The following is a 22,281-nucleotide window of genomic DNA, read 5'->3' as shown; positions in this document are numbered from 1 at the left end:
GGACCAAAAATATGCAGAATTTGCAAAAAAAAAAAACCACAAAAGCACGTTAAACAATTCCAAACAATTTTCTTAGTACATACGAAAAAAATAATGAATTTTCTTTCCAGTCAAAATAACGCACCCCATTTGTTTTAATTTTTATCCTTAATATTTTCATCTTTATTGCAACGATTTTGTTTTTCTCTGGTTCTGTGGAATTTCATTACATACTATAATAGCATTTTTTTTGTTGTTGTTGTTGTTTTGAAGTAGATTACAGCTGATTACTTTTTCTTCCATTTCTTGTTGTTGTTTTCTTTCTCTGATGTGAGTGAGTGTTTCGTTCGTTCGTTTTGCTTTGTTGTTGTTTGTTTTGTTTTTGTTTTGGTTGCTGCGCTCGAAACTCATGTCTATTGCTACTTGGAGTGATTTTTCTTTTTTTCTGTAGTCTGATGTTCTGTTTTCAAGTTTTTGCATGCAAAGTTTTTTTTTGTTTTTGTTTTTGTTCTCTCCCTTTTTGACTTTTTGTTGTTTGCTCTCAAAGGTGGTTGTCTATTTTGTTTGAAGTTGTGAGAATTTTTGTTATTTTCCTAAACAACTCTAGCTCGGAGTTTTTTGTTTACTTTGAAAGAAGGTTACGTTCGCTGTTGTTGCTGTTTGTTGTTTGTTTTGTCTTTTGTATTTCTTTTTTATTTGTAGTTTTAATTGTATTTTGCTTCGACTTTCAGTAGATGTCTTTTTTTATTATTTGCGAAAATTGACAAGTTTTACACACGGTTGGTTACTCTCACTTCGTTTGTGTTCTTTGTTCTTTTATCTGCGCGCGCGCGTGTGTGTGTGAGTGTTTGTTTGTGAGATTTTTTTTTTGTTTGGCTGTTGTTTGCTGTTGGTTGTTTGCGTGAAGAAGAGGAGGGAGGGTTTGCGTTTTGTGAAGAGTGTGCATTGTTTTGTTTCTCACGCGAAAAAGGGGAGGAGCATTTCAGAGCTGAAGAGAGTTTGCAATTGTTTTCCTTATATTTTCATTTCCAGAGAAGGAACAAGGTTGTTGTTGTATTCGAGAGGTGCCCGGTGGGGTCGCTCATAGTTGGCGCGCACGATGATGAATGATTTGGGATGAACCATTTTGGTAGTTTTGTTTTTGTTGTGGTTGTTATCTGGTGTGAGTGAATGTTTTTTTGTCTGTGGATGTTGTCTAGGAGACGGGGATTTTCTACCAAGAAGAAAAAGTGTGTTTGTGTGTGTTTTTTTTCTTTGTGTATTTTCTTTTATTACGAGTGCAGTAGTTTCCAAATTGTGTCCACTATGTTTCTCGATTCCTATTGCCATCAGAGAAACAGAGAGAAGAGTTTTTTTGTTTGTAACAGTATTGTAATGTTTCCTAATCACTGGTTTTGTTGGCTAGCGTGTCACTTTTTCTTTGTGTATGTGTATTTTTTTTTTTAATGCAAAAGGCGAAAAATTGTTAGCTTTTTATTAACTTTTATTTATTTTTTTAGATTTTTCTTTTATATAATTTTGAAAGCCATCACTTGTGTTTTCTTTAATCTTATTAACTTGTTTCTTTTTTTATTAAATAACATGAAAACCAATTTTCAATTGTCCATTTTTCATCTTGATTTTTTTTTCCGTTAGTCGCTATTTTGCTTCCACTGTTATAGGGTATTGTTGATACATCATCTCTTGCTCTTATGCTGTTGGTGTGTGTGAATGTTTGAATGTGTTGTTGTGCTGTTTTGTGTTTATGTGTGATTGTGTTGGTGTGATTCTTCATTCTTGGTTAGCTGTGATGTCCTTTCGGAGTTGAAGTGTTGTGACCGTGTTGTTGTTTTGCAAACTGTAGGGTAGGGTAAATTGGTAGTTTTTTTTTTGTTTTGCTTTCTTTATTGTATTCGCCCATTGTGTAGATAGAGATGAATGATTTTCCTACGATTCTTTCAACACTATTTTGAGAGAGATTCTTCATTAACTTGTCAGTAACTTCAAAATGGACTTACGATTAAATGTAACAATATACACGATCCTGCTCTAAACATTTGTTTATTTTTTTTTTGCCTTATACTTCTGTCGCAAACGCCGCCGCTTTTTTTCTCCCGTTTCCTGCCAATAGCAACGTTGGTTTACCTTCGATTTGTAATATTTGTTTTTTTTTTGTTATCAACATCAAGATTTCAAGAAAAAAAATGCCTTATCTAATACAAGAGAAAGGGTTAGGGAGAAAAATTAAAATTAACACGTGTCGTTTTTTTTTTTTGGTTTGCTTTTAATATCTCACAATGATGCTGCTGCTGCTGCTTCTGCGCTTATATCGATTTGCTATTTTTTGCTGTCGCTCTCAGTTGTCCTTGCTAAACACCCTTTGCGAGGCAGGATCGATTCCGGAGGCATGCTTAAAATCGCAACGAATCAACGAACTTTACGGGGGAGGTTAAAAGCAGTATTTTGTATTACCTTTTTGTCGGTTAATAGAGATATGGAGAATGTCAGATTCGATTGCTTGTTGGTTTAGGGACCCTTTGATGGTCAGGGCTTTGGGTACACAGTACATAAAAATAATGCTGTAATATTACCTCTATTTCCATGTAATTTTATCACCATGTAAAATGTAAAAAGTAATTACACGGAAAAGATGTAACATTACCATGTTGTTTTTTCCTACTGTGTATAGTTTTGTAAAGGGGGTTCACGGCTGCCGGAATCGGCCTTGCTTCGCGCCACTCTACCCATGTGTATATGCACTTCCCGGCGTTCTTATAGCTTAATTATTTTTCTTTTTTATTTAAATACTTTTGTCTTTAAACCTTACTATTAGTAACTGATATAGAGAAATATAGAGAAAAAATATTTTTACTGTACAACAGAGCGCTTTTCTTAGTTTTTTGTCTCTTTCTCCTAGATGACGTGATATTATTGGTTTTCTTTTTGTGTGTGTGTGTGTGTGATTTCCCCTCTTTCTTTTGTTTTGTTTGTTTTTGATCTTATCCGCAAAGTAATATTCTATCTTGTGTGTTCGCTGTCCACGAGAGGAAGAAGTTTTGAATTACAATTTCTCATTCTCTTATTCAAATTTTGCTCTTTTTTTACTTAGCGACTTTTAGATGTTCTATACGTGACTTTTCTAATTGTCTAGGTTTTTTGTTTTCGGCTATAAGTTTTTTTTTAATTGTTATTTTTCACCTTTTTATTACTTTTTTGAGATAAATAACTATTTTAAATTAATAGGCTAGTTCTTTTTTGTATTTCTTTTAGATATTATTTTCATTAAATGCTACATATATAGACTTCACTTGCTGCTGCTGTTTAATGATGATAACTTTTCATCGCCTTTTCTCAACCAATGAATCAATCAATAATGCAAAAGATGCGATAATTAAGTTGTCAGTGTATGTTAAAAAGTTTTTTTTGATTACACTAGGTTGGTTTCCATTTCTTCTTCTTTTTGCTGTGGTTGCCATTCATACAGTACAGTTTTAACTAATTATTTACTTATGACTTAGTTTATGCTCACATCTCAATTTACACTGTTTGTTTTTTTTGTTTGTTGCTGTTGTTCGTTTTGCCTGTTTGGATCGAAACTTAAACACCGAAAAAAAAAAACAAACCCACAAATGTCCCACATCTGACGGAGTAGTTAAACTTCTTCGCTGGTAGAAAAAAAAGTAAGAGCGACTTTTACGAAAAACAATTGCCTTGATATTAGTGTTCTATTCGCAAACAATTGCTGCGAGAACAAAAGAGAAAAGGCGCACAACTTGAAGAGTTTTTTGTTGTTGTTGTTGTTGTTAATTTCAACAAATACAGGAAAGCATCGCAAAAAGAGAAACTAAACAGGGCAAAGTGTGTACAATATTTGCTTTTTCTGTTGTCCTTCTCCTCTACTAAAGAAGAATCTTATCGAGAATTGTAAAATTCTTATATCTCACTTTCGTAAGTTTAATTTTCTGGGCAGTATAGTACGATTCATGTTATGTTTTTGGTTTTTTTTTTGTGTATGTGTTCTTATGTGAGTGTGTGTGATGCCGTCTGTGACTGCACGGGTTTTTTTACGTTTTATTTTTGTTGTCAAATTTGTTGTGAGTGAATGTCGTTCGTTCCCATGTAGGCGCGATTGTCCGTGACCTTCTTTGAGCTAGTCGGTATCTGCCCGGTATTTCGTTGGGAACGGTATTTTTTGTTTGTTTGTTGTTTGAAAACTTCACGAAGCTTTTGTGCGAAGTTAATTAATCGTAAGCAAATTAAAGAAATAGATAAAATTTACAGAAATAACACATTGTATGAAATCCGCGATTTAAAGTAATTTTGATTTCCAATTTCCATAAAAATTGACGAGATGCAAGCAAGGATCCTGGCATTTTAGCTTGGATTTCGCCCACATTTTGTTATGCACAAATCCGGTGAATTTTGTCCGCAAAATTATCAATTTTCACTTTTCTGAAAATCTTCATATAAAATCCGGTTTTCGTGCTAACTTTTTGTTGACAGCCTTACCTCATCTTATCTGCCTTGAATCTAGGCAACCAGGTTTTTTGTTTACACTTCCAGTTGCACTTTCCACCAAACTGATCATACGCACTTCAAAATTGCGAGTGACAGCTGAAAAGAACAAGCGAGTAACCTCAGCCACGCTTTGATCATTTTTTCCAGTTTTTCAAGTCAAAAGATCCTGATCCTGAGACTGATAGGAGCTTATTAAAGACGCGGAAAAACTGCGGTGTGAAAATAAGCTGTCAACTTGGATTGTTTTGAAAATTCTCTGAAAAATCAAGGCATACTTAGACGACTACCGAAAATTTGTTCTGTGACTGACCAACTCGAGTGAACTCTAATGATTCACGCCGGCGGTAATAGAGGAGAAAATCGTGACGTCAGAAATGAACTCAAATCACTCAAAGTTCATTATGTGAGTGACTTTAACATTTTGGCCTAGTTTGACAGCTACCTCGTTCCCAGGTTTTCTGTGGGAGAGAAAAGGAGGCGAATACTTTATGAAAATCATACCTGTCAAAATTCCTAGCCTCAAAATTTTGTCGCGAGTTGCTTTTCTCCTCTATAGGGCAAAGTTAGTTTGAATTTCTTTTTGTAGAAGTGTGTAAAAAAATTTACACTCATTTTGAAATTTTCAAAAAGAACATTACAAATTATAGGTGACAAACCAAATACTGTTTTGAAGTGTAGAAACGGGCAAGAAAGCCTCACCCTTATGTGTGTGTGTCTTGAATTGTGTGTATGTGTGTGCAAAAAGGTTTCACGCCAAAGATTCGTGCCGTTCTACGATCCACTGCCACCGTGTCGTTTCCTATATATGTAGGAGCTATAAATATGACATTCTGTTATGATTTTTTTTTTGTTTTTCGTGAATAATAGTAATATATCTATAGGCTTTTCTTTCTTGTATATTTTTTCCCATTTTCTCCTCAAATTAATGTTAGAGATTATTACTTTTAAATATTATCACACATTTTCTTGAACATTTTTTCTTCTTTAATTTTCCTCTTTTTAGTGTTCATTTTATGATTTTCATTCCGCTTCTGCCGTTCGTTCTTATTCTGTTTGATGTTGTTTTGTTGTCATGTTTTTTTCTGTTTTCAGATTTTTAGTGCACACATTTTAGTTCTGTAATTTGCCGGTACAGTTTCTCTCCCTTGCGTATGCTAATGCTTTGCGCGCAAGTACCTCCAAGATTCATTCTAGCAGCAGAAAGAACGAAAATCAAAGAGGCAACCCTTTCCTTGTAGTTTTATTGCTATGATCCGCCCGCACTTTCCCATTGGCCTAACACACTGCTCCAAATAACCGGTAAAACAGTTCGATACCGCAAGCATAAACTGCCACACTTTAGCCTAATAACTCCAGAACTCAGCTACAAATATTAGCTCGCTTAGCGCAACCCGCCCACATAGACACTCTTCAAACGCCATGTTTTCCATGCTTTTGGCTAGTGATCAACGAAAGCCAGTAGTAGAGAATTACACGTGGTTATATTTACACAAAGTAAACGCAGAAAAAAAACTTTGTTCCTTGTTTTAACCTACAGAGAGCGCGGCGATCCGAAATATGGACTAGAATACGTAACGAAAAAACGAACTCAGCACTAAATCCGCACGTCCTGCGTAACGAGGACACCAAAACTATCTAAATCTAACAAACTTAATAATTACTCAACAAGCGTAAATTTGTGGTTGTCTTGGTTGTTTTCTTCCTTTTTTCCTCGCCGGGCTAAAATGACTGTCTGTGAAACAGAACAACGCTCGTGCTCGACGCGACGCGCACGATGGCCACCGGTCTTCACCTCCGGATGCGGACGATGTGTCGTTCTCGTCTAAGCTGTGTGTGTGAGTGTGTGTTGATGTCATGAAGCAAACAGAGATGACTCGCTGTCGCTGAGTGAACAGCGTTATCTACGGATAAAAAATAGTGTTAGATTTTTCATTCTTACTTCTATTAAAATAAAAAGTAAAAATAATATCAACTGACAAAGTTAAAAAAATTACATTCCGATAAATTTGCTTTGAAATAAAATGTCTGTAAGTTAACAATTTGAAGTGATTATTTCATTATTTTTGTGTTGAATGTAATTTTTCTGTTGATTTCTCTTCACAATCCGTAAGAATTGATCTCCCTGATCACGTTCCAATCAACAGAAGTTAAACTAATTAATTTCTCCAAGTATACCAAGCGCCTCCATTGAATCTCTTTTTCTTAGCATGAATTGATGAAGACTAGGGTGTCCCAAAAATCGCGATGACGCGGAAACCAGATAAATATTTTTTGTGGCAGCAACAATATTTTTAGCATCTTAAAAAATTGCAAAACTCGTTTAGGAATTTTCTAGAAAGAATACCAAATTTCGTTCTAAAAAATTCAAAAACAAGTCAAATCATAGCCAACAATAATGTTCAGTATACAATTTAAATTACACCATATTCAAGTTTAAAACTAGCTGAAAATGTTTACCACAAAACCAATAGGTACATAATCTCGTAGAAAATTTTCAACTGAACCGCTTTAGGTTGGTTAAACATTTATTTTAATTTTTTTTGTCAAAAAGTTCTATTTTATTAAAAAAAATACTCATACAATTTTTGTTTAAAAATATTTTTAAATTGTAGTGAATAATGTAAGTGTAAAAATGTTTTCTTCATAATAAATAAATGTCAAATATAAGAAAACCCGAAATGTTGCATGTGAGTTAATATACAGAAAGTATGAAAAATGCTTAAGGGGTTACATACATGTAAATCGGCAAAAATGTTAGAGGTTGGTTTGAGCACACGCTTAAACTTTTTTTTAAATATTTTCGACTATTATCAAAATTAATTTGAAGACATTTGGTTGTATAATTGCCGAGATATAGCTATTTTAACCCTCTACTGCCCAAATTTTTTTTTCGAAAATTTTTATTTTTCCCGTGTTTAGGAGGTCATTTTGAGCAACTTTTGTTCTACGAAAAACTTTACTTCTCTTGTTTTATGTTTTTCTTGTTTCATTCTTAGTATTTTAATTTGCATTTATCTTGTTTAGTTTATGTTTGTTTTTGGTGTGATTTGGCCTACTCTACCACCTAATATAATTACATTTCGCCTATCTATTTTTTTCATGTTTTTACAGTCACTTTTTCAATTTTTTGCATGTTTTTCACATTTTCTGCTATAGAATCGCACCATCATCATTTAAATTGCAAAAAAATGCGTAGAGGCATAGTCTGGGACACTACAAAAATTACTGCATACTTCTTTTTATTGAAAATATAGGAAATGTTAGTAAAAAACACTGCCAAAGTTGACCCCTAAAAAAATTACATTTTTAAAAACATTGGCAAAGTCACATAAAACAAGTTAAACTTCCAACCCTGAATTTTTCTAAAATTTTAAGAGTTCTGCTTTCCAGTGCTTTTTAAAGATCAAAAATTGGTTGAAAAATGGATTTTTGGCGATTTTTCAAATCGAAGCCCGTCTAAAGGCGGGGTTAGGTTGTAGAGGGTTAAGTTAGCAGTTTCAAAAAACTGGTGCCACGATATCTCCACACTGCTTTGATCAAATAGGCTCAAAAATAGCCTCGTTTAACCGGTTCGTGTGCATGACGAAGCCAAATTTTCAAAAAGTTTACTTGAAAAAAAGATAAAAATATTTCTATGTTTTTCATATAAAAAATTCGCCAGTTTTTGATTTTTGTATTTTTTAAAATGCAAAATTTCAAAATCGAACTTCGTCATGCACACGGAATATGTCTTACAAGTCTTCACTTCAAATTTCAGCCAATTTGGTCCTTCCCATCTCGAGATATCGTGGCACCCGTAAATCAACTCGGTGTTCAGAGAAAAACGCTCACAAAGTTTGACAGTTCGCTTTGCGCATGGCAAAATATTGAGCGTAAACCGTCTCTTACTCAGTTTAATCATGTAATATCTTCATGAAACTTTCAGGAGTGGTTGAAAAGCATCTTTTAAGTGGATTTAATAAAATTTCTGAATTATGAAATTTTGTGATTTTCTACATGTATGTAACCCCTTAAAAACACAATCATAATCGCAGTTGCTGATACAGTCCAGACTCGATTATCCGAAGTTTCGATTATCCGAAGTTCTATTAACCGAGGGTTTACATGGGACTTTTGATTATCGAATCACAAACAATTTTTTTTTTCGTTTCATTTCATTTTATTTTTTTTAACATAAAATTTGAGTTCTACGACCGGGTCCGGTGGCGCAGTGGTAAGCGTGGTAGCCTCTCACCCCAGTAAGGCCTGGGTTCAATCCCATTTTTCGGCATTTTTCGAGACGAGATTTGCCTGACCACGCCTTCTATCGGATGGGGAAGTAAAACGTCGGTCCATTTGCGTAAAAGAGGTTTTGAGTGACTCACCACACATAACCTTCGGACGCCTAGAAATGAGCAGAAACTTGTAACAGAGACCACAAAAGACCCGGGGGTCGTTAAAGTGGATTGCTTTGCTTTTTTTTTTGACCTCATTTTAGTAAAATTTTAGTTGTTGATAGCCTATTAAAAAATAGAATGCATTTTTTCAATATTGTGTCACCGCCATATTGGCCACGATCTTGGATTTAAAAAATCTTAATCATTTTAGCGTAGTTTAGGGGTCATACCTAAGCTCGAATATCAAAAATTAGACAAAGAAAAAAAATCGTGATTCAACTCATCCGAAGTGAAATTTTTCCGAGGCCTTCCGATAATCGATATGAAAAATAAATCTTTTTATTATTTTTTCGTTTTTTCGAAAAAAACTTTTTTCTTCAAAATTAAGCATAATATTTTAAAAGGGAAAAATAATCAAAATTTGAAGAAATATTTTCAGAAATGGACTTACTTAGGGTGATCAGAAAAAAATACCCGCAATCTCTACAATTATGTTTTTAAAAGTTGTTTTAGAATAGTACAGTCCAGACTCAATTATCCGAAGCCTCGATCATCTGAAGTTCGATCATCGAAGATTTGTATGGGACATCGGATAATCGAATCACGAACAAAAAAAAATCGTATTTTTTCATTTTCTTACTTTAAAAAACATCAAATTCGAGTTCTGCGACCCCATTTTTGTCAAATTTGAATGGTTGATTGCCTGTAAAATTAAAAAATGCATTTTTTAATCATCGCCATTTTGGCCGCCATCTTGAATTTAAAAATTCTAAATCACTTTAGTGTAGTTTCTTGATCATACTAAAGCTCAATAATCAAAAATAAGACAACGAAAAAAATATTTTTTTCCTGATTCGATTATCTGAAGTGAAATTTTGACAAGGCCTTCGGATAATCGAGTCTGGATTGTATTTCAAATAGTTTACAGTCAACTACTGTACATGTTTTTTTTTTCCATAAATGGTTAATTTTTCAGAAATATTTTTTCAGCTTATTTTTGGGGAATTTTTGAAAAAGGCGGGGGAGGCACAATAATCTAGAAAAAAAATTGCAGTGCCTATAACACCTAAACTCCCAAGCTCGAGAAAAAGAGGGAATTTATATGGAAATTCCCCCTTTTTCTCGAGCTTGGGAGTTTAGGTGTTAATTAACCGCTAATCACTTTTTTGAATCAGGTGTTAAAGCTTTGATCTGTTCGATTGAGTGCATAAAATTTTCAATAAGAATCTCACTTTAGAAAATAATTAAATGGAAACAGCGCACCCTTCTGACAAATCGAAACAAATGAACAAAAGAAATATTTTTCTGGTTTTCGAGGAGAATTTTATCAATGCGAAAAATTCATGAAAAAAACATTAGGATTTTTTTTATGGATTCTAGGTTAACATAACTTGAGTAATTCATGATATTTTTGCTAGAACTTTAAATGTCTATGAATGGATACCCCCTTATATCTTTGAAAAATGGTATCGTTATATCCTATAAGGAAAAAAAATTCTACTGAGCAATACTTGATGAAAACGTCTTAAATAATAAATAAAAATATATTGAATCAGAATAACATCAATTCACAATAATACTTACGAATTTGTACGAAATAATGCGTTGGCTTCCTCGGCGAAACGAAATCCAAGAGATATTTTGGCTGCTGCTAAAAAAGAAACTCTGCAAGCCGTCGTCGATAGTTAAACAGCAATATTGTATGGACCACGCACGCGTGAAAGCGACTGAGAAATAGGAGTAAAGCCACCGTGGTTCGTCGCTTGTGTTTTTGTAATAAGTTGTAACCTATGTGTGTCTGCGTGTGTTTTGTGTTTGTGGGTGTGTGTGGCATGACTGATTAGTCGCCGACGACGGTTGTTCTTGATGTTGTTTTTCGTTTTCGATCGATGCTCTTTAAAAACCGACATATCCGGCAACTGTAGACGCAACCACTATCAAGAGGATGCTCACACATATCAGGATTATGATCTTCTTCTGCTCGACGGATGTGGACGGAGATTTTTGGTTTCAATCAGATTGTGTTAAAACGAGAGAGGGGTGAAGAAAAGAAACAAGAAAAACAAGACATTTCCAGTTAGTGTCTCCTTCGGAGCAAAGTACTATGAGAGTGAGGAGAGATGTGATAGTAAAGTAACACAGTAAAGTGAATGTAAACTGATAGCAAAATCACACGCGAAACGTTTCGATAGACTGAGAACGGCGTAAACAAGGACATGATAAAGTAAAACTCAACAAATGAAATTATAAAAAAAGAACTGTATTTCTTATCCATCACGTTGTGGGTGGCTTCGTTGTGCAAATTTTAAACCGTTTAAACCAACACAACTAGCCTTCAACTACAGAGATAGCTTAAAACTTACCAAAAAAATAAATAAATAACAATCACTTGATCACTTGTGAGAGATGACAAACCGAAATTAAAACTAATAAATTGTTCTTAGCGTAACGTGGCTCGTTTCGTGTTACTGTTTGTTTTGTTCATTCTAGCATTCCTCATTCATTCGCACAACATCATTACGTTTTACACGGTCATTCACTTACACGATTCAAATGAGTAGGGTTTTAATAACTATTGGTACAATTTACAAACTTAAGAGGTTTGAGCTTTTTTTTTGTTCGAAAGGGGTTTTATACAAACTTAAAATTTTCGGTTGAGATAAGTTACGATATCAAATTTCATGAGTCTAGTTCACAACATAAGTAGTTACAAAATTGAGGGTGATGCAAAACATAAGATAAGTATGATTATTTATATAGAGATAAAGTACAACGGGAGAGATTCGTTTAAATATACAGTTTGGTGAGAAATGCAATTTAAATAATCGAACGAGTGGATAAACAACGCTTTTCGTTAGCCACTCGCTCGGTAGGATTTTAACTTAGAGCAATTCTGTAAGAAAATGATTTTTTTAACTAGGTCAGATATCCCTATTTTGTCGGGGTCGTGCTATTTTGTCGCTTGTCCATTTTGGACAAAATTGAGTTAAGAACGCCTCATATTTAGACTTTCACAAACTTCAATTCCATTTTGAGAAATTCAACAAAAACCCGTCAAGTTCGTCAGTGCAATATTGACACTCGTAAAACTTAAACTTGTCTAAGTTCCTGTGTAATTACTCTTAGCTTTAAGTAAAATGTAATTACAAAAGCCGACTCGGTCCTAACCAGGTCCCAGCACCGAAAAGGACCTAATAAAAATAATTTTATGAAAAAAAAACTTCAACTTGTTCCAATCAGATTATGGTATTTTGCCACAGCTTGCAATTGCGACAAAATTCATATTAGAATTTCAGTCAGATGCAGGTTTACACTTTGCTGTGCATGTCTAATGTTTACATTTTTTTTATTGTAATTCGAAACTCCGACATCCAATATCAATCAAATTCTGAGACAATGTACAGAACGGTCAGCCAAACATGTTTGTTATTGTTTAAATTGAGTGCTATACTTTTTGTTTATTCTCAATATTTGAAAACAATAGTGTATTTACAATTAAAATTTAGTTTAACCAAATTGAAATTGTACTTGCTCAAATAAAATTTCCATTTAAAAAAATGAAATTAAGCTATTTTTATTTTTTTGGGACGTCAAAAAGCGACGTGTGTTAAGATAGTACTATAGATTTTTTTTGAGCAATCATAAACTTTAACATAAAAATGTTTTTTGTAATACAGTCCAGACTCGATTATCCGAAGCCTCGATTATCCGAAGTTTCAATTTAAAAAACGACGAAAAAAAATATTGTAAATTTTAACTAACTTTTTTTTCTAATACAAAATTCTTTCAAAAATGCGGTATTTTGCAAAAGAAATTTATACTAGTAAAATCTAATTTAGATAAAATTTATACCAACAATTTTTTTGTCATTTGATACCCATGTTGAAAATTATAAAAAAATTATCTACTTCTGAAAACATACTGTACTTTTTCAAAATTAGAGTTTTTTTTAGTTTAAACTCTATTAAAAATTTATGAAAAAAATCGATAAATATATTGCAAATTATGAAGATTTTAAGTATTCCCAAAAAAATACTTTCTTATGTTAAAGTTTTAGATTGTTTAGATAAATAAGTTTAAAAAATAAAAAAAACCGTGGATTGAAAATTTTGGTGCCAAATGTAAATATAGATTCAAGTTTTTTACTATACAGAATAAAACAAAAAAAGTACTAAAAAAAATTGTAATATTATTTGAAATAAAAAATCGGTATTTTGTGGTAGTTTTCTAGGACTTTGGACTTTTTAACAAAATACATTTAATAATAAAAATTATATAAAAAATTTATCAATTCAGCTCAACCGGCTATTTCAACCTGTTCAATTGTTGTACCGGTTGAAATTTTTGGCACAAAATGTATCAAACTCTTTAAAAAAAATCAAAAGTATTTTTTTTAATCAATTCAGATTCAGCCAAACCGGTTCATCCAACCGATTAAATAGTTGTACCGGTTTAACATTGTTGACACAAAGTGAATCGTCCGACATATCTAACTTCTTAATTTTTTTTCTGTACCGAAATTGGACCTTTTCGGTTTGTCAAAATCAGATCATTTTTTAATACAGAATGAAAATAGAGGACATTAACTTTTGGTCCAAAACGATTGAGCCTAGAATTGTTTTTGGAACTTCGAAATTCAAATTAACGAGCTGTTGGCTCCGAAGTACATCCAATTGTTTGCATTCCATGTTTATCGTATGGATTGCGAGCCTGACCAAGCCCAATATAGCGACATTTTAAAATTTAAACAAAGAAAATCATCATTTTGTCACAGAATTGCTCCAAACTAGGTTGCGTCATTTACGGAACGTTCGTTCCGATCGTGGCTGATCAATGGTTATTATTTAATGAGGGGATTTAAAATAGTTGGTATGTACCTGATAAATTTACACGGTTTTTGCTCAAAGAGGGATTTGCTACTTAGTACTCTGGCATACACTTGCTTTTTTTGTTTGTTACGTGAGTGTTTTGGTGGTGATTTTTTTTGTTTTGTTTTTATTACTTTTACAGGACGTGGCGCTAGTTTTAAGTTGCTGACTTATGGTTTTGTTGATGTTGTTGTTGTAGTTTTGTTCGTTACTGATTTGTAGTTGCTGGACGAGACAGAGACACACAGATTGTGGGGTTGGGTTTTTGTTTGATCACGTGCAAAGACCACGTGGTGATGGTGGTGAAGGTGGTGATTGGTTGCACTTGGTTGTTACTGTTGCTTCTGTTGTCTGTCTGTTGCGTGGTGCACGTGTGATTTTGACTTGACACGGACGGGAACGGGGGGACAAAATGGAACGCTCTTTCTATTGTTTCTCGCACGAGCGTGTTTCTCCATCACAGACATCACTTTTTGATTATTTCTCAACTGATGTAAACTTGTCGGAGTTTGTGTTGTTTGGAAGTGCCGGAAATTAGTCTCACTGGTAGCACAGATGGAACCGATTGTAATGCAAAATGTCTAACGCTCTGGGACGTGGAAGGTTGAGGTTGAGAAAGAAACCCGCGTTCGTAACCGAGATGATTTGCTCAAATTAAGGGGTAAGGATCGTTTTTTTTTTCCTTTTGATGTCTTTGTCGCTTTCAACTGCTTCTGCTCTGTGACGGTAATTGTATCTCTATAAGTAGTAGTATTTGATTTGTTGTTGTTGTTGTTGGTATTTGTCTGATAAATGGTTAATGGTGGTGTTTTCTACTACAGATTCGCTCTGTAGTTTGTGCTAATTTTCTTCAGCTTCGTCTAATAAACGTGTTTCCCCTCCCGGATCTGATCAGGTCGTAGTAGTAGTAGCTGTTTTGTGATGTGATGTTACTGCTGGTGGTGCACACCTTCTTCTTCTTCTTCTTCGTCTTGGGTTTCTTCTTATTCTTCTTACATAAAGTAGCTACTGACGTATGAGGCCGCAATGAGACCCAGAACAGTAAGACAGAGCAGGATCATGATCTTCTTCTGCAGGGTGTGCAACGAGAAAAAGGGGAAAGAAACGCACGTTGAAGAGTGAGACAGAGAATCAAACGAAAAAGTAATAAATTGGAGGATAAAAGAACAAACGAAAAACACAAAAAACGTGTCGGGCATTAGTCAAAATACGATAAAGAATAGTTAGTAAATACTAATGTAAGGAGAAGAAACAAAAGTTAATTGTACTAGATTCCTGTACTAGAACTAGTAACACAATTAATGTTAGAACAAGAGAGAGTTGATCAAAAATAATCGAAACGTGCATTAGTTTAGTTAGAAAACAGAGTTCTTGAAATCAAACACAAGGTAATCGGATTAATAGGACAACTAAAAACAGATAAAACAAACTCATGCAAAAGTTTGAAAGTCTGTGAATTGGTATTGAACGAGAATAGAACGCGTGCCCTGTTAAAATGGGAGTCGAGACAAGTCAACCTGATCCTAAATTTTCAATACAATCTTTTTCAAAGAGAATGTATACGAAGCTGGTCTAAATTTGGATGTTGAATAATTTTTTGCCAGTGTTTTTTGGTGAGTGGTACTGTTTGATTCGAGGTTTATCTTGTGTTTAACAGTTTATATGAGTATGATGAATGAGTGCCAATAAGCGGGAGAATTTTAAACAACTGCGTTGAGCTCATGCAAAACTACTTAAACAAAAAGTGGCTGAAGTTTAAAATCAGACTTGACGACATAATTTTGCAGGTGAAACAATCAAGTCAAATTCTCAACTTTCCCAGTCCACTTCTCATTTAGTGTAGTAGGTAGTTCTAAATCTAAAGATTATCAAATAATTGTTTACATGCTAAACTGGTATAAACTATCTCAAACTACTCATGCTGCGCAGGGCATCATACAATTCCCATAATTTAGCGCACAACCTCAAGCATTCATCTCCACGCAAATCCTTAAACATTCTGCAGAAAACTTTTCCCTTCTTCCCCCGAACGTGGAAAATCATTCCTGGAAAATTCACAATCGATCGCAGCATCAATTCAGACGAGAGCAAGACGCGCGTTGGCGTCGTCGGCGGAAAACCACTATAGGAAGATAAGCCTCGTTCGGTATCGATTAGAGACCAGTTTAAAATGTAATTTCGCTACTACTGCTGGGGCACCCGCACCCGCACCCACGCCCACGGAACAGATGATTGTCCCACACAGAGCGGACAAAGGATAGAGAGGAAGAGGAAGACGACGACACCCACGCCCAGCCACGTGACACACCACGACGACGGTGACAACACAATGCATTGTGTGTTGGGAAGGTGGTAGGAGGAGGAGGACCGCCGCGGAGGAATCCTTCGAGGACGAAGAACCGACCGGAGAAAAGCACGCGCACCCACGCAAGACACCAGACTCGAGCCCAGAGTGCCATCGTCGTCGTCGTCACTGCCAGGCGCGCGTTTAGTCATCATCGTCCTGCTGCTGCTTCTTATCGATATCTCATTTCAGGCTCTGGAATCACTTGAAAAATCTAGCGGGGATTGGCCAATAAAAAAAAAAACGAAGTTGACTTTATAGCTGTCGGCCACCATTGCTAGTACCAACCACTAGTGTCTTCCTTTTTAACTACAAGGACTTCGCCGCCCTGGGCTCCTAAGTGTACTAGAGTATGGCACGGAGCGACGGCGCCGAATACCCATATTTACACAAAGAATTTTAGAGCGCCCGCCGCGGGATTCGAACCAGCAACCTCTGGATTGTGAGCCAGTGCGCGGTCCGATTGATCCACACGGGCCAATGGTTTGTGTTATATCTGATGAAAATTCGTGGAAACTGTCGTAGTAATGCTGAACTTTTTATTAAAGTATTTTTGTAGATCAAATACAATTTATAATGAAATCAACATATTAGAAAAATAATAAGTTTGTCGAGTTTTTCTCTCTCTCTTTTTTTTGCACACTGGAAAAATCAAGAGAAGTTGAAAGGTATTAGAGTTACTCATTAGATCAATATCTTGCTTAAATTTAAATTGAAAAACGTATGAATAATTATTTTTTAAACATTAGATAACTTTAGGAGACTGTAGACTATTAAATATTTCATCACCTTATACATGAATGATTTGGCAGGAAGTACCACACTTAAACAATCGACGGTCTAACGTAAGTGTTCCACTAAATGTTTACTTTAAATTAAAATTTCTCGTTTTACATATTAAGTAGGTACTTAAAAAAACGATAAGCTACACTTTGTCTTCGAAACCGGAAAGTACTGTAACTTTTGTATATGAGACATTTATGCAAACATGGGCAATGTAGCTTGCTCAAATCGCAAAATATCATGAAGAAACTTCATAAGTGATAGAAAGTAACCAGCAGTCTGGTCAACTAAGTTAGATTTTAATAAGGACTATTCAGGAAAAAAAAGTTACACTCTAAAAAAAATACCGGTTCCTTTATTTAACTTTTTTTCACTAAATGTTGGATTCCCAAAAAAAAAGCATTTATAAATATTCGAAATTTTTATGTGTTTTATATGGGACTTATGTCCTTTTGCATTTTTAAAGCCAAAGTTAAAATTAATTTTTGTAACATATGGAAGACAACAAAATAAAAAAAAAATAAGAGCTATTCAAATAAATTTAAAATTTTTGGTAAAGCGTTTTGGAGTTAGACTCATTTTTAGGTTATAATTTTAGGAAATTTTAACATGTTTTAATACGATACTTCACGATACGATACGATAATCACCCCTCCGAAGAAATATTGTTGAAAAACTAAGAAAATATCCTACAATTTTCTTTCTGAGACTTTGAATCGATGAAAATGAGTTTTTCGAAGTGTCACCTAATTAGCCTGTTTTGTTAACTGACGATATTTTGAAAATTATTGGTTCGATTTTCAATGTTGTTCAACGTTTAGTGTAAAACTCATTTTCATCGATTAGATTTCTTTGTGAGGCTCTATCTTAGAAACGAATTGTCTTCTTTTCGAAGTCTCAGAGATAAAATTGTAAGAAAATTTCTCAGCTTTTCAAACATGAGCAATTCTCTACGAAATCGGTCTTTTTTCTTCAATTTTAATTTTTGTATTTTTTAATCCGGCTGAAACTTTTTTGGTGCCTTCGGTATGCCCAAAGAAGCCATTTTGCATCATTTGTCTATATTCGTAGGTTTTGTTCGAACGCGAATCAGTTCAATACGGAGCGTCGGATCGAGGTGCTCTTTGTTGCGTTGGGTTCGTATAAGCCCAAGGAAGGTTCTTACGCTTACTATTTGACACTTTGGCCACTCTGGAACCGATTTCGGAGCATCGGCAAATTGTATGGAGAAAGTTACGTAAAATCATATTTTGATCACAGGAGGCAAAAAAACAAAAAAACCTCAACAAACGAAAAAAGGCAAAACGAAGTTTGTCGGGTAGGGCTTGTTTGTCCATATAATTTTCCATACAAATTTGGCAGCTGTCCAAACAAAAATGATATGTGAAAATTCAAAAATCTGTATCTTTTGAAGGAATTTTTTGATTGATTTGGTGTCTTCGGCAAAGTTGTAAGTATGGATACGGACTACACTGGAAAAAAATGATACACGGTAAAAAAAATTTGGTGATTTTTTATTTAACTTTTTATCACTGAAACTTGATTTGCAAAAAAACACCATTTTTGATTTTTTTTAATTTTTGATATGTTTTAGAGGACATAAAATTCCAACTTTTCAGAAATTTCCAGGTTGTGCAAAAAATCTTTGAACGAGTTATGAATTTTTGAATCAATACTGATTTTTTCAAAAAATCGAAATATTGGTCGCAATAATTTTTCAATTTAAAAGGGCGTAATATTGAATGTTTGGCCCTTTTTAAATGTTATTCTAGACTTGAAAATTCTGAAAATATTTTTTTCGAAAAGATTGGAAAATTTCACGAATGTTTCATATTTTAACATTGAAAATCGGACCATTAGTTGCTATCGATATCGACATTAAAAAATTGTGGGTTGTTTGGGTAAGACTTGGAAAACATCAATTTTCCTGTTTTTAAGCCTTTGCATTGCAATATCTCAGCAACTAAGGGTCGTATCAACAAAGTTCAAAAAAGCAATAAATAGAGAATTTTCTCAGCTTTTCAAAAAAAAATTTTTAGAGGTGGACAAACATGTGCACCAATTAAAAAAAAATGAAAAACTGCGACTATTTTCAAAAAAGTTACCTAAATATGGATTTAACTTGAAAACGGTGCACTTTATCATAATTTCACTAAAGTACTTTTTGATTAAAAATTTGATTTTACATCGAAAAATTAAGTTGAGAAATTATTGCGACCAACATTTCGATTTTTTGAAAAAATCAGTATTGATTCAAAAATTCATAACTCGCTCAAAGATTTTTTGCACAACCTGGAAATTTCTGAAAAGTTGGCATTTTTATGCCCTCTGAAACATATCAAAAAATAAAAAAAATCAAAAATAGTGTTTTTTTGCAAATCAAGTTTTAGTGATAAAAAGTTAAATAAAAAATCACCAAATTTTTTTTTTACCGTGTATCATTTTTTTCCAGTGTAGTCCGTATCCATACCTACAACTATGCCGAAGACACCAAATCGATCAAAAAATTCCTTCAAAAGATACAGATTTTTGAATTTTCATACATCATTTTTGTATGGACAGCTGCCAAGTTTGTATGGAAAATTATATGGACAAACTAATGATGCAAAATGGCTTCTTTGGGAATACCGAAGGCACCAAAAAAATTTCAGCCGGATTAAAAAATACAAAAAAAAATCGAATGACCAAAATCTGAGAGAACTGCTCTCATATAGAAATTGTCAAAAACCATCAAAAAACCATCTTTTCAACATTTTTATTTTTAAAACCGGTGTAACTTCACAAGGATTGGACTTAGGACAGTGGTCCATATGGAGACTTTTATGTAAAATTGTCTGGAGAATCGATTCCCGTGTTCGGTTTTTGAAAATTTTGATGTTTAGAGCACTTAAAAAAAACAGTTTCAGTAAATGATTTTTGTATTTTTTTATGTGAGTTGCTCCATCCTGCATTTCTCGTGAGCCTTTTTGGAACATCTTAGGCTATTTTCACAAAAATTTTGAACGAAAAAAAATCGTGGGCTCACCTTGAAGTTTGACTTTTAAACTTAAAAATCAAAAAATCTCATAGAAGTGGCGTGTTTTTTTCTTTCAGTGTATTTTTTTCAGAAAGCCCGTCCAATCCTACAAGTTTGTCTTTGACCACTTTTTGATACGATGCAACGGCTTCGAGATACAGAAATATTTAAATCACGAAATACAAAAATATTTAAAACACTAACGCCCTTCTCAAATGTCTTTATCGAGTGAAACTCCATATACACAAAAATGACTTATATAAGCCTAGGATAACATGTCTACAAAGTTTCATTGGAATCGGAGAGGGTCCGGTACAACCGATTCCCTATTTGACATGGAATTGCTCAATAAGATAATAAAAAAATGTTTTTTTTTCAACTCTTTAAACTTTAACTTTTTCAACTCTTTAAGTTGAGTTGTTTCTTGGATAGTAAATTTACATTTTTGTACAAAGACGGAAAGAATATTTCATAATTTAAATTATCCAGCTAGTTTCACAGAATTCGACTATACGACCAACCACGAGTGGAGGAAAAACTTCCAACGGGCACCACCGGAAAAGGGACGCCGACAGTGCGCTGCAGCGCCACCGAAGCGGACACCAAAAGACAAGAGATGCGACACACACGCGACCACCAATCATGCCCGGCGTACCATAAAAGGACACGGGAAAGGACCAAATGCCTGGCTGGCAGCGCTGGCGATAAGACAACGACGACGACGACGAGGACGTGATATGACCAAGGTGCGGTTTTCCTAGCGCGTCAATTGTGTGGGAAACCACGTTCCGCCACTAATCAGTTATTTGTGCTCGATGAATGTGGGAAAAGATAAGAGGACGACGGATGAGAGGCTGCATTTGGTGGGAATGGTTGAACGGAACAACACAAGAGAGCTTTTGAGATGGGTTTGAATAAATAAAAACTTTTAATCGATACCAAATTATTTATCCCACTTTATACAGTTAGTACATCAAGTAATACTTATTTCTTAAGGAACACCTATAATATGCTTGTTTAAACTGTAATCAACACGCCGAGTTGGTAACAATGGTCACACATACATACGATGATTTGAGGGTCGTAAACAGGATCGAACTGGTGGTTTCTTGAACATACACTCAAGATCTCTAGCTCACTTGTTTACTCTGGTCTAACTACTGGTTCGGCTGACTAGGGTGAGGAATGTTAGCTTCACATTCCTCAATGATTTAAAACGGATTTGGCTTTGTTGTGATGCTTAAATAAAATCCTGCTGTTCTTCGGCTTTGAAGAACCCCTGAATATTTACAACTAAAAACAGCACTAGGATCGAAACGAGTGAAACTTGTCCCTTATAAATAGTTATTTCCTCTAACAGTTACGATAATTTTGATGATAGTGTAGTATTGTTCTAATTAACTTTGATATCATTATAAGCGTCCCTATTTTGTTCCATTGCATTCCGAATTTCCCCCTCAACTGGACATTTTCCCCCCACGGGCTTCTTCTCCAAGAACTTGGCTACTACATTATAGGTAAACAACATCAACGAGGAAGAGAATATTGAAAGGAAAAGTAACTTGTGCGCATAGCTCCAACATTTTCCTGCTCCAACTGTTGGGATACAAACTAAACAGAAAGGAAAAAAAAACTAAACCAAACTTTTTTGCCAGGATTGGTAGGCTCTAATATTTAGTTTGCTTATACTAAAGATATAGTATAGTTGTGAGTGGCGGCATTCTTTTTTTTCCCCAGCTATTTGCCTCATTCTTAGGACAAGTAAACTGCAAGCAAGACTATCAAAATGACGAGCGTTATCGCAACGCACACGATGATAAAGATTTTTTTCTGCAAAAAGAAAAAAGAGAAAACACAAGAAAAAAAAGAAGAAGGAAAGAAGGGAAAATTTAATTAATGGCTTGATAAGTTGGGGCGCGCACGCTAAAGGACACACGACAACGCGAAGGCGACGTCAACGACCATCAACCATTGACACAAAGAGAAAGAGAGGGAAATAGAGAGAGAGAGTGAGAACGAGTGTGACAGAAAGGACACCCAACCAACGTGAATGACGACGATGTGGGTGGGTGGGGGTTGTGTGATTGAGGGAGGCTCGTGATGATTATGATGACGATCAATGCGCGCAATAGGAAAATTGTTGAGTGAGGGCGGAGACAAAAGAGGGGAAAGGGCGTTTTGGGGGGGCACACGACAGCTAGGTACAAAAGGAAGCATCATTTACAACATTGTAGTGAGACACTGCTTTTTTTTTCTCTATCCACCGCGGAAGATAGGAGGTGTACATTGGGAAGAAGTCTATTTACATCGCCGTCATCATCGGGTGGGCGGCTCGACTTGGTGTAAAAGTTATTAGCCACGAAGACCGACCGGAGAAGGAGGAGAGTCTTTCTTTCGCGGCAGAGCTGCTGAGTCAGA

At 34.7% G+C, this 22,281-nt stretch overlaps 1 protein-coding gene across 6 annotated transcripts in view; it reads right to left on the bottom strand.

Annotated features, from left to right (window-relative positions):
• Positions 1-389: 389 nt before the first annotated feature.
• Positions 390-22,281, bottom strand: part of LOC120417819 (syntaxin-1A) — an 88,928-nt gene continuing 67,036 nt past the window's right edge. For 2 of the 6 annotated variants that reach the window (XR_008212601.1, XR_008212600.1), the window contains exons 9-10: positions 10,437-10,829; positions 390-6,377 (exon numbers count right to left, since the gene is read on the bottom strand). Coding sequence is in view for 4 of the 6 variants with exons in the window: in XM_052710947.1 (XP_052566907.1) it covers positions 14,713-14,790 (78 nt within the window). In the remaining 2 variants the exon portion in view is untranslated. Of the gene's footprint in view, positions 6,378-10,436; positions 10,830-11,091; positions 14,791-20,258; positions 21,694-22,281 lie in introns of those variants that run through there. The other 4 variants (XM_052710947.1, XM_052710945.1, XM_052710948.1 and 1 more) reach the window with 2 other exon arrangements.

The sequence above is a fragment of the Culex pipiens genome, chromosome 3 (assembly GCF_016801865.2).
Source record: "Culex pipiens pallens isolate TS chromosome 3, TS_CPP_V2, whole genome shotgun sequence".
Lineage (NCBI taxonomy): Eukaryota > Metazoa > Arthropoda > Insecta > Diptera > Culicidae > Culex > Culex pipiens.
This window is presented reverse-complemented; position numbering and strand designations above follow the sequence as displayed.